At 49.1% G+C, this 12,994-nt stretch overlaps 1 protein-coding gene across 2 annotated transcripts in view; it reads left to right on the forward strand.

Moving 5' to 3' along the window:
* The first annotated feature begins 4,098 nt into the window (after nucleotides 1–4,098).
* LOC143935841 (zinc finger protein 281-like) overlaps nucleotides 4,099–12,994 on the forward strand; it is a 46,857-nt gene continuing 37,961 nt past the window's right edge. For both annotated transcript variants that reach the window (XM_077459964.1, XM_077459965.1), the window contains exon 1: nucleotides 4,099–4,695. In XM_077459964.1, the coding sequence (XP_077316090.1) occupies nucleotides 4,384–4,695 (312 nt within the window). In that variant the 5' untranslated portion in view covers nucleotides 4,099–4,383. The remainder of the gene's footprint in view (nucleotides 4,696–12,994) is intronic.

A 12,994-nucleotide genomic window follows, 5' to 3' on the forward strand; every position in this document is an offset into this window, starting at 1 on the left:
AAGTACCTGTCCCAGTCAATCTGAGTACCGGAGTACCTGTCACGGCACTTCAGAGTACCCGAGTACCTGTCACGGCCCATCAGAGTACCCGAGTACCTGTCACGGCACATCAGAGTACAAGAGTACCTGTCACGGCACATCAGAGTACCCGAGTACCTGTCACGGTCCATCAGGGTACCCGAGTACCTGTCACGGTCCATCAGGGTACCCGAGTACCTGTCATGATCCATCAGAGTACCCGAGTACCTGTCACGGTCCATCAGGGTACTCGAGTACCTGTCACAGTCCATCATGGTACCCGAGTATCTGTCACGGTCCATCAGAGTACCCAAGTACCTGTCACGGTTCATCCGAGTACCCGAGTAGCTGTCACAGTTCATCTGAGTACCTGAGTAGCTGTCACAGCCCATCAAAGTACCCGAGTACCTGTCACAGCCCATCTGAGTACCCGAGTACCTGTCTCAGTCCATCTGAGTACCAGAGTACCTGTCCCAGGCCATCTGAGTACCCGAGTACCTGTCACAGTTCATCTGAGTACCCGAGTACCTATCACAGTTCATCTGAGTACCCGAGTACCTTTCACAGTTCATCTGAGTACCTGTCACAGTTCATCTGAGTACCCGAGTACCTGTCACCACTCTTCAGAGTACCCAAATACCAGTCTCCAAGCCATCAGAGTACCTGTCACCAGGCCATCAGAGTACCCGAGTACCTGTCACCAGGCCATCAGAGTACCCGAGTACCTGTCACCAGGCCATCAGAGTACCCCAGTACCTGTCACCAGGCCATCAGAATACCCGAGTACCTGTCACCAGGCCATCAGAGTACCCAAGTACCTGCCACCAGGCCATCAGAGTAACCGAGTACCTGTCACCAGGCCATCAGAGTACCTATCTCCAGCCCATCAGAGTACCCGAGTACCTATTTGCAGCCCATGTCTCATAGACTATACGTTGGGGTGTTTGCTTTCCAAAATGGGGTCATTTTGTGGGTAATTTCACTGTCCTGGTGGTCCAGGACCTTCAAAAGTGTGATGGGTAGGAATGAGATGAGATGTGTCATTTATACTCCTAGAACGCCTGAACGTACTACTTCAATGTTCGGCCTCTCTATGTGGCCAGGCTGTGTAAAAGTCCTACACATGTGGTATCGCCATACTCGGGAAAAGTAGCAGAATGTATTTTGGGGTGTCATTTTTTCTATATACCGTATATACTCGAGTATAGGCCGACCCGAATATAAGCCGAGGCCCCCAATTTACCCCCAAAAAAACTGGCAAACTTATTGACTCGTGTATAAGCCGAGGGTGAAACATGCCTGTCCATCCCTGTGTGTGTGTCCGTCCATCCCTGTGTGTCCGTCCATCCCTGTGTGTGTGTGTGTCCATCCATCCATCCATCCCTGTGTGTGTGTGTGTCCATCCATCCATCCATCCCTGTGTGTGTCCATCCATCCATCCATCCCTGTGTGTGTGTGTCTCCATCCATCCATCCATCCCTGTGTGTGTGTGTCTCCATCCATCCATCCATCCCTGTGTGTGTGTGTCTCCATCCATCCATCCATCCCTGTGTGTGTGTGTCTCCATCCATCCATCCCTGTGTGTGTGTGTCCGTGTGTGTGTGTGTGTGTGTCCATGTGTGTGTGTGTGTGTGTGTGTGTGTGTGTGTGTGTGTGTCCAGCCTACCTGTGTCCCGAGCCTCCGTCCCGTGCCTTGCCTCCTTGCCTCCGTCCCGTGCCGTGCCTTGCCTCCGTCCCGTGCCGTGCCTTGCCTCCTTGCCTCCGTCCCGTGTCGTGCCTTGCCTCCGTCCCGTCCCGTGCCTTGCCAGGATCGCCGCTTTTCGTCGGCGCCTCGGCGGCCATTCTAAAATTCGAAAGCCGCGCCTCCGCCTCCGCCTGTGATAGGCGGAACACTGAATTTCCCAGCAGCCTGTGTTCCGCCTATCACGGACATCGTCTCATCCTCGTACTACGGACGAGGATGAGACGATGTCCGTGATAGGCGGAACACAGGCTGCTGGGAAATTCAGTGTTCCGCCTATCACAGGCGGAGGCGGAGGCGCGGCTTTCGAATAGTAGTATGTCCGCCGTCTGTCTGCTCGATACGCTGATCGAGCAGTCAGACGGCGATGACTCGAGTATAAGCCGAGGGGGGCACTTTCAGCCTCAAAAAAGAGGCTGAAAATCTCGGCTTATACTCGAGTATATACGGTACATGCTATGTGTTAGAAATATCTTATAAATTGACAATTTTGTGTAAAAAAAAATGCGTTTACATTTTTTTCCACATATTCCAAAAACTTCTGGAAAAAAATGAACCGTTCAAAAGACTCATTATGCCTCACAAATTATACGTTGGGGTGTTTGCTTTTCAAAATGGGGTAATTTTATGGGCAATTCCATTGCCCTGGTACTCCAGGGCCTTCAAAAGTGTAATAGGTGGTTGAGAAATGAGATGCGTCATTTTTGCTCGTAGAACGTCTGAAGGTACTACATCAATGTTGGTGCTCTGTATGTGGCCAGGCTGTGTAAAAGTCTCACATGTGGTATCGCTGTACTCGGGAAGAGTAGCAGAATGTATTTTGGGGTGTAATTTGTTGTATGCATATGCTGTGTGTGAGAAATAACCTGATAATATGACAATTTTGTAAAAAAAAAAAAATAATAAAAAAAAATCTTCATTTTGCAAAGAATTGTGGGAAAAAATGACAACTTAAAAAAACTCATGCTACTTACTTATTACCTTGGAATGTCTATTTTGTAAAAAGGGGTCATTTGGGGGGTATTTGCACTTTCCTGACTTGTTAGTGTCTCAAGAAATGAGATTATACACCTGATGTACTGAAGGCCTGATCAGATGTGATCAATTTTCAGTGATTGGCACCATAGTTTGTAGACTCTATAACTTTCACAAAGACCAAATAATATACACTAATGTGGGTTATTTTTACCAAAGATATGTAGCAGTAAAAATTTTGGCCAAAATTTATGAAGAAAAATTACTAATTAGCAAAAATTTATGACAGAAACAAAGAAAAAGGCATTTTTTTCGCAAAATTTACATTTTATTTTATTTATAGCACAAAAAATAAAAAACCCACTAGTGATTAAATACCACTAAAAGAAATCTCTATTTGTGTGGAAAAAAGGACGCAAGTTTCATATGGGTACAGTGTTGGATGACTGAGTAATTGTCATTCAAACTGTGAGAGCGCTGAAAGCTGAAAATTGGTCTGGTCAGGAAGGGGGTGTAAGTGCACTGTATTGAGGTGGTTAAAAAAAAAAATGCAGTTTGAAAAATTCCTGCGCAAATACCATGTGACATAAAAAGTTGTAATGATCACAATTTTTTTTTTCCTGCTATAAAAAAAAAAAAATATATATATATATATATATATATATATATATATATATAAAATGTTTGGGGGTTTTGAGTAATTATCTACCAAAAAAAAAAATTACGATTTAAAAAAACAAAAATAGGCCCGGTATGGAAGTGGTTAATGACACCCTAAACGCGCCCTAAATAGTGATTTTGTTGCGTGCCGTCCAAAAACACCCCAAAATATGGAACGGGAGCTGCTTTGACTTTTTTTTTGGCGGTGCTCCAAAAAAGCGTGAAAAACGCGACGCTTCTGCGTTGTTAGATGTGAATTGGGCTTAGGAGCTCAAAATACATAAAAGAAGCATACAATAAATATAAAGATAAAAGATGACAACACAATGTGGTTGTTAGAAGCTTTTATTCCAATGATAAATGTGTTTGTTTGTCTCCTACACCCCATTCCACCATATCACATCGCTCACTTCCTCGGCTGACCTCTATAACGGTTGCAGCCCCCCCTCCTCCTCCTTTCCCCGCTCCTCCCGCACAAAGCACGCCAACCTGCAACACAACAATGCAAAGGCCGAGCGCCCAGACACAACACAATCGGAAGCTCAGCGGTCCCCGCACTGCGCGTGCGCAGCAGCCAGCGCCAAGCGTCGCGGCGCCTCGCGAGAGCTGGTGGGGGCGCGCGCAGGCGCAGTGGGCGGTCCCGGGCGCAGGACATGCGTAGCTGCCGCCGTGCGCGGCCCGCGCATGCCCAGTGAGCGGCTGTGTGGTGGGCGCGCGTGCGCAGTGCGGCTCCTCAGCAGCTTCTATTGTGGAGCTTTCGGGCGTCGTGTGTTGTTGTGTGCGGGCCGGCGGTCCATGAGGGAATTGCGCGGGCCCCCGGTGGACGGAGGCGAGGCGGTCGTGTGAAGGATGTGTGTGAAGACTTAGTGCGGCGCTGCGCTCCCGGTTTACCTCAGCAGCCGCCTCTCTCCGTTCGCTTCACCTTCACGGAGAGGTCCCCCCCTTCCCTTTCCTCTCCCCCCCCCTCCTTCCTTTCCCCGCCGCCGGCCATGGAGCCGACCTTTCCCCCCAGCATGCTGATGTTCAGCCACCTCCCGCCCGTCACCACCTTCGCCCGCCTGGGCTCCGACCTACTACCCCCTCCGCCTCCCCCCATCCTACCGAGCCCCGGAGACATGATCCTGAAGAAGGAGCCCGGCTCCCCGCCAAACCACGACTTCCTGCACGGCCTGGGCGCCATCAAACAGGAGAAGATCGGGGAGCACGACCCCTACCACTACTACGGGGACAGGCCGGCCGAGATCCTGGAGGTGACGGTGGGGGGTCCCGGGCTCATCCCAGAGCTGGGCTTCAACAGAGAGGTGAGATCTCACCCCCCCCCTCCATCAATGCACCACATCCCCCTTTGTTTACATACACCCCCTCCATGCTGAGGTTCCCTTTGTGTCATCTGTGTCCCCTCTAAGGAGATCTCCCTTCACTTCCTGTCCTGGGAGTCACCAGAGCAGGTGTCCCCAGTGGGAGATTTGTCTCCATCTGGTGACAACTGTCCAATTCCGCGGACAATGGGTCGCAGGGTGACTCTTCCTAGAGGGGATGCGGACCACTTTTGCAAAACATCACCATCTGTGTTCCACATTATTATTATACACGATACATATATAGCGCTAACAGTTTACGCAGCACTTTACAATGTATAGGGGGGGACAGCACAATTACAGTACAGTTCAATACAAAGGGTACAGGAGGGCCTTGCTCGTAGAGCTTACATTCTAAAGGGGCGGGGTGGTGGTACAAAAGGTAATAGCTGCAGAGAATGATTTGATTAGGGAGATTTTTCATCTACTTCTGGTCCAGGGGGTGCAACAGGAAGTAAGGGGAATCTGCAGAGCAGGTCTTCCCATTGGGAGATTTCTCTCCCATCTGGTGACAACTGTCCAATTTCCGGAGGCAATCGGTCACATGGTTGACATTCTAGAGGGGATGCAGACTGCTTTACAAAATGTCACCATCTGTGTTCCTCATTAGGGAGAGTTTTCATCTATTTCCTGTCCAAGCGGGTGCAACAGGAAGTAAGGGGAATCGCCAGAGCAAGGTGTCCCCCAGTGGGAGATTTCTATTGACCTGGTGGTGATTCCGCGGACAGCGGGTCGCAGGGTTGACATTTCCTAGAGGGGATGCGGACTGCTTTACAAAATGTCCCCCTTGGGTAAGTTCCCCTTCAAGTGATTGTAAAGCCCCTATCACACGGGGCTGTCCGCATTGGGCCCGTGAATAGCTCAGCGGGGATCGCTCTGTTGATCCCCACTGAGCCAGCGGATAAGGCCACCTGTGTGCAGGGACGGACCTGTCCGGGCCCCGCTCTCCCCTATGGGGGATCGGATGACTACGGCCCGCATGTCCGTTATCATCCGATCTGATCCACCAGACGGATGAAAAAGAGGGTTTGCATCCTTCTGTTTTTAGCGGAGAGGATCAGCTTGGGGCTGATTGGATGTCAGCGGACATGTCTCCGCTGACATCCGACGCTCCATAGAGGTACATGGAGCTCCCGTTCAGATCCGCCTGAAACACTGACAGGCGCATCTGAACGGTCCGCAGGTGTGAAAGGGGCCTTGGGGTTCTTTTTATTTTACATAATAACAAACATTAAACAGGAATTGATTCTGGACAGCCACACTCTTGAAAAATTGCTTTTATTTAGAAAAGTTCACCTCAAAATCAAGGATGAAAATGAAAAACCGTCAGCTCTTCTGTCTGCTGTGATTTTCATCCTTGATTTTGATGTGAACTTTTCTAAATAAAGGCAATTTTTCAAGAGTGCGGCTGTCTAGAATCGGTTCATGTTTATTGCTACTAGCAATTCCAGCACTGAGCCGAGAGAGAGGTTTACCATGTATTTGTCCTCCTGGAGTGGTGATATCTCCCCTTTCCTATAATAACAAACATGTCATACTTGCCCCCACTGTGCAGCTCATTTTGCACAGAGTGGCCCCGAACATCCTCTGGGGTCCCACGGCGGCTCTCGCGGCTCCTCCCCACATCAGATAACCCCTACGAGAAGCGCTTCCCTCAGGGGGTTACCTTGCAGGCACTCTTCCGAGTCCAAAATTTGGCATCCTTAACTGCTAAATGTATGACTCAGGGGCCCCCCGTCATTGGATTTGATAGCAGCGGGAGCCAATGGCTGCGCTGCTATCAATCTATCCAATCAAGGGCTGAGAACCCCAGGTAGAGAGACAGTGCGTCCCTGCTGGGTCAAGTTCCAGGGCTCAAGTAAGTAAAACGGGTGCTGGGGCGGCCGGTCACTGATGGGTGTTTTTTTCATCTTAATGAATAGGATGCATTAAGGTGAACGAACGCAAAGGTTTACAACCCCTTTCACTTCCTGTCCAGGAGATGCAACAGGAAGTCAAGGGAGTCAGGTGTCCCACATCAGAGATTTCACTTGACCTGGTGTCAACTGTACAATTCCTTTGTGTCATCTGTGTGCCCTCTGGAGATTTCCTTTCACTTCCTGTCCAGAACAGGTGTCCCCAGTGGGAGATTTCTCTTGATCTGGCGACAACTGTATGTTTCTGCAGATAATGGGCCACAGTGTTCATTCTCTTCCTAGAGGGGACACTGACTGCTTTACAAAATGTCACCATCTGCGTTCCCTATTAGGGAGAGTTTCCATTTACTTCCTGTCCAGGAGATGCAACAGGAAATAAGAGGAGTGACAAGCAGGTGTCCCCCGGTGGGAGATTTCTCCTGATTTGGTGACATCTGTACATTTCCGCAAAGGGCCAAAAGGTGACTCTCCTCCTAGAGGGGACACGACTGCTTTACAAAATGTTGTCATCTGTGTCCCCCCATTAGGGAGATTTTCCATTTACTTTCTGTCCAGGGGATACAGCAGGAAATATGGGGAGTCACAAGCGCAGGTGTCCCCAGTGGAAGTTTTCTGTTGACCTGGTGACAACTGTACAATTCCACACAATGGGTCACAGGGTTGACACTTCCCAGAGGGGATGCAGACTGCTTTACAAAATGTAACCATCTGCATCCCCCTTGGGGAGATTTCCCCTTCCTGTCCAGGGGATGCTACAGGAAGTCAGGCGAGTCCCCAGAACAGGTGTCCCCTTTTTGGGAGATTTCTCTTTACCTGGTGAAAATGGGCCACAGGGTTGGCACCCTTCCTAGAGGGGAGGCTGACTGCTCTACCAAATGTTGCCATCTGTGTTCCCCATTAAGGAGATTTTCCATTTACTTCCTGTCCAGGAGATGCAACAGGAAGTAAGAGGAGTCACAAGTGCAGGTACCCCCATTATAAGATGTTCTGATGACCACTGTACAATTCAGGTTTTTCCTGTAGCACAGGTTGACACTTCCTAGTGGGGATGCAAATTGCTTGACATCTGCGTTCCCATTGGGGAGATTCACCCTCACTTCCTGTCCAAGGGATGAAACTAAATAGAAGTGAGGGGAGTCACCAGAACAAGTGTCCACAGTGAGATATTTTCCTTGATCTGGTAACAACTGTGCAATTCAGGAGACAATGGGCCACAGGGTGACTCTCTTCCTAGAGGAGATGTAGACTGCTTTACATAATGTAACCATCTGCGTCCTTGTTTGGGAGATGTCCCCTCGCTTGCTTTCCAGGGGGTGCAACAAGAAGTCAGACTGCTTTACAAAATGTGATCCTGTGTGTTCCCATTTGGATGATTTCACTTCCTGTCCTGGCGGTGCAACAGGACGTAAGAGTCACCAGAACAGGTGTCCCCAGTGGAAGATTTTTCTTGATCTGGTGGCAACTGTACAATTCAGCAGACAATCGATGGGACACAGATTGTGAAATTTTGTAAAGCAATCTGTATCCCCATTGGTGATTTCCCCTCACTTAAGGGGATGCATCAGAAAGCAAGAAAAAGAACAAGTGGAAAATGCTTTCTCAGCTCTCGTACTGTTGACCATTGTATGTTTTTATTTTTTATATTATATAGGGGCACAGGGTGACACTCTTCCTAGAAGGGACACAGTTCTTTACAAAACATGACCGTTTCTGTGTGTCCCCAAATGGGGAGTTTTCCCCTCGCTTACTGCCCAGGAGGCTACAACAAAAGGAAGGGGGTCACCAGAACAAGTGTCCCCAGTTGAAGATTTTTCTTGATATATTGGCAGCTGTACAATTTGTGAGGAAATGGACCACAGGGTGAACTCTCTTCCTGGAGAACACATACACTGCTTTGCTATCTGTGTCCCCATTGGGGAGATTCCCCTCACTTCCTGTCCAGGGGATGCACCAGGAAGTGAACGGAAGATGGTTGTCACGAGAACAGTCTTTGGCTCTTGTTCTGGTAACCGCTGTAAGGTCCTGGTTGGGATTTTCAGAGCATAATTTCATGTGTCATGCATATGGCTTCCCACTGAATCTAGCCCTATCTACTTTATCACCCAGAAGAAGCTCCTGCACCTCATTGGGCGACAACCTTTACATGATTTTAACGTGGTAATTGCAGCAAAATTGCACTGTTTGTGGTGCCAACTAGAACGAATCGCACCCAAATGTGCACTATTGCATATTTTGAAGCAATTCCACCCACAATTCAAAATTTCAAGGTCTAAATGGGGCCTACAGAGATTTCTCTTCATCTGGTGACAGCTGTACAATTCAGGTTTTTCCCGGGACACAAGGTAACTATTCCTATAGGGGTTGTAGACTGCTTTATAATAATGTGACCAGGGTTCTAATATTTTCCCAAAGTGAATAGAGAAGGAGCTGGGATGTGTTAGATCCCTGGTCACCATGTGTAAAGCTGTCTCTCATCCCTGAGGTGGGGGGCTGTGATTGGCTATACTCAGATCCATTCTCTGCACTTCAGATCTTCATTGATCTCAAAGGTATCAGGATGTTGGTGTTCAAAGCTGGCACCATGGGTAAGGCAGAGAGATGTGCCCTGTTGTCTTATGTGTGGAGTGGTGTCTGTCAATGTTGCACAGATCTGAGGCCAACCGTGAACTTCAACAGAACATGGGTTCATGGCATGATGCGAAGATACTGTCACAGAATGTGGGTTCACTTGTTGGGTGGAGGGAGAGTGCTGTAGCATGGGATATGGTTTCATTGCGTAGTGAAGGTAGTGCTCAAGCACAGGACGTGGGTTTCATTGTATGTGGGGAGAATGTTGTAATATGAGACATAGGTTCCATTGTATGGTAGAAGAATGCCATACCATGGGATATGGGTTCCGTTGTATGGTAGGGGAATGCCGTACCACGGGATGTGGGTGAATGCCGTACCACGGGATATGGGTTCCGTTGTATGGTGGGTGAATGCCGTACCATGGGATATGGGTTCCGTTGTATGGTAGGGCAATGCCGTACCACGGTATATGGGTTCCGTTGTATGGTGGGGCAATGCCGGACCACGGGATATGGGTTCTGTTGTATGGTGGGGCAATGCCGGACCACGGGATATGGGTTCCGTTGTATGGTGGGGCAATGCCGGACCACGGGATATGGGTTCCGTTGTATGGTGGGGCAATGCCGGACCACGGGATATGGGTTCCGTTGTATGGTAGGGCAATGCCGGACCACGGGATATGGGTTCCGTTGTATGGTGGGGCAATGCCGGACCAGGGGATATGGGTTCCGTTGTATGGTGGGGCAATGCCGGACCACGGGATATGGGTTCCGTTGTATGGTGGGTGAATGCCGGACCACGGGATATGGGTTCCGTTGTATGGTAGGGCAATGCCGTACCACGGGATATGGGTTCCGTTGTATGGTAGGGCGAATGCCGTACCACGGGATATGGGTTCCGTTGTATGGTAGGGCGAATGCCGTACCACGGGATATGGGTTCCGTTGTATGGTAGGGCGAATGCCGTACCACGGGATATGGGTTCCGTTGTATGGTAGGGCAATGCCGTACCACGGGATATGGGTTCCGTTGTATGGTAGGGCAATGCCGTACCACGGGATATGGGTTCTGTTGTATGGTAGGGCAATGCCTTACCACGGGATATGGGTTCCGTTGTATGGTAGGGCAATGCCGTACCACGGGATATGGGTTCCGTTGTATGATGGGGCAATGCCGTACCACGGGATATGGGTTCCGTTGTATGATGGGGGGGAATGCCGTACCACGGGATATGGGTTCCATTGTATGGTGGGAGAATGCTTTCCACTGTATATTGGGAGAAAGCTATAGGACAGAACATGGGTTCCTTTGTATGTTGGGAGATTGTTGTACCACAAGATATGGGTTCATTGCACAGTGGTGGAAGAGCACCAGAGCAAAGGAAAATGGGCTCCATTGTATGGTGGGAGAATGCTGTACCACGGTATATGCTTTCCACTGTATATTGGGAGAATGCTGTACCATGGGATATGGGTTCCATTATATGTGGGGAGAATACTGTACCACAGGGCATGGGTTCCATTGTATGGTAGGGGAATGCCGTACCGCCGGGATATGGGTTCCGTTGTATGGTAGGGGAATGCCGTACCGCGGGATATGGGTGCCATTATATGGTAGGGGAATGCCGTACCGCGGGATATGGGTGCCATTGTATGGTAGGGGAATGCCGTACCGCGGGATATGGGTGCCATTGTGCGGTAGGGGAATGCCGTACCGTGGGATATGGGTGCCATTGTGCGGTAGGGGAATGCCGTACCGTGGGATATGGGTTCCATTGTGTGGTAGGGGAATGCCGTACCGTGGGATATGGGTTCCATTGTGTGGTAGGGAAATGCCGTACCGTGGGATATGGGTTCCATTGTGTGGTAGGGGAATGCCGTACCGTGGGATATGGGTGCCATTGTATGGTAGGGGAATGCCGTACCGCGGGATATGGGTTCCATTATGTGGTAGGGGAATGCCGTACCATGGGATATGGGTTCCATTGTGTGGTGTGAGAATGCTGTACCACGGGATATGGGTTCATTGCACAGTGGTGGAAGAGTGCCATAGCCAAGGGAAAATGGGTTCCATTGCATGGTGGGAGAATGCTGAAGCACAAGATTGGCGTTCATTGCATGGTTGAAGAATGCCATAGCATAGGGTATGCATTTATTGCGTGGTGGTGGGCTAATGCCAAAGAACAGGACATGGACTGTGTTGTATATTATGAGAATGCTGTTGGATCATTGCTTGGTAGTGGGAGAATGCAATAGCACAGGATGTGAGTTTATTATATGGTATAGGAAGAATGCCATAGCACAAGGCAATATGTTCCCTGCATGGTGGTGAGAAAGTGCCATAGCACAGGGGATGGGTTTGTTGCATGGTGGATGAACACTGTAGCACAGAATGTGGGCTCAGTTGCATGGTAGTGGAGGAATGCCCATGACACAGGACATGTGTTTTGTAAGTTGTGAGAATGGGTTTGTTGCATACAGACAATGGAACCCATGTCCCGTGGTGGCAGAATGCTATAGCACAGGACATGGGTTCCATTGTACGTCTGGGATGCTATAGCACAGGATTTTATTATTTAAGATTTATATAGTGCCGACAGTGCGCAACACTTTACATGGGGGCAGACAGTACAGATACAGTTCAGTACAGGAGGGATCAGAGGGCCCTGCTCATTAGAGCTTACAGTCTAGAAGATATGGCTTCAGGTTTGTTGTTTATTCCCAGCTCACTTGCCAGTCTACAACAAACTGAATTGTCCTAACAGTTCATGGTAAAACCGAGGGGTTTACTTTGCGAATACGTACGCTGCGACGGCCACGTCACCCCAGTGTACTGCGGTCCTAACTCTGAGAGTCTACGGAATTGTAGCAATTATATATTAATTGATAGAGGAAGCTCTCCCTGCCCTTAATCTATTATTTACACTACATTACCAAAAGTATTGGGATGTCTGCTTTTACACACACATGAACTTTAGTGGCATCCCAGTCTAAGTCTGTAGGGTTCAATATTGTGTTGGCCCACCCTTTGCAGCTATGTAACAATTCTTCTGGGAAGGCCGACCACAAGGTTTAGCAGTATGTCTATGGGAATGTTTGACCATTCTTCCGGAAGAGCATTTGTGAGGTCAGGCACTGATGTGAATAAGAAGGCCTGGCTCACAGTCTCTGCTGTAATTCAATGTAAGGTCAGGACTCTGTGCAGGCCAGTCATGTTCCTCCACCCCAAACTCATATTTTATGGTCCTTGCTTTGTGCTCTTGTCAAAATAATTTGGGGGGGGGGGGGGGGGGGTGGGGGTTTGGTGTGTTGTTTTTCAGAGGTTGGGGGCTTGGCACCTTAGTTCCAGTGAAGGGAACTCTTAAGGTATTGGCATACCAAGACATTTTGGACAATTTCATTGTGGGAACAGTTTGGAGACTTCCTGTTCCAACATGACTGCACAACAGTGCACAAAGCAAGGTCCATAATGACATGGATGAGCGGAGTTTGGGGTAGAGGAACTTGAGTGGCCTGCACAGACCTCAACCCAATAGAACACCTTTGGGGTGACACCCTTCTAAACCTTGTGGACAGTCTTCCCAGAAGAGTTGAAGCTGTTCTAGCTACAAAGGGTGGGCCAACTCAACATTGAACCCTATGGCCTAAGACTGGGAAGTCATTAAAGTTCATTTGCGTGTAAAGGCAGGTGTCCCAATACTTTTGGTAATGTATGTGCTCCAACTCAATAGGCTCTCAGAATTATAGCGTTAGAACT

This window comes from Lithobates pipiens, unplaced genomic scaffold (assembly GCF_037356315.1).
Source record: "Lithobates pipiens isolate NorthernLeopardFrog02 unplaced genomic scaffold, aLitPip1_a1.2 Scaffold_28, whole genome shotgun sequence".
Taxonomy (NCBI): Eukaryota; Metazoa; Chordata; class Amphibia; order Anura; family Ranidae; genus Lithobates; species Lithobates pipiens.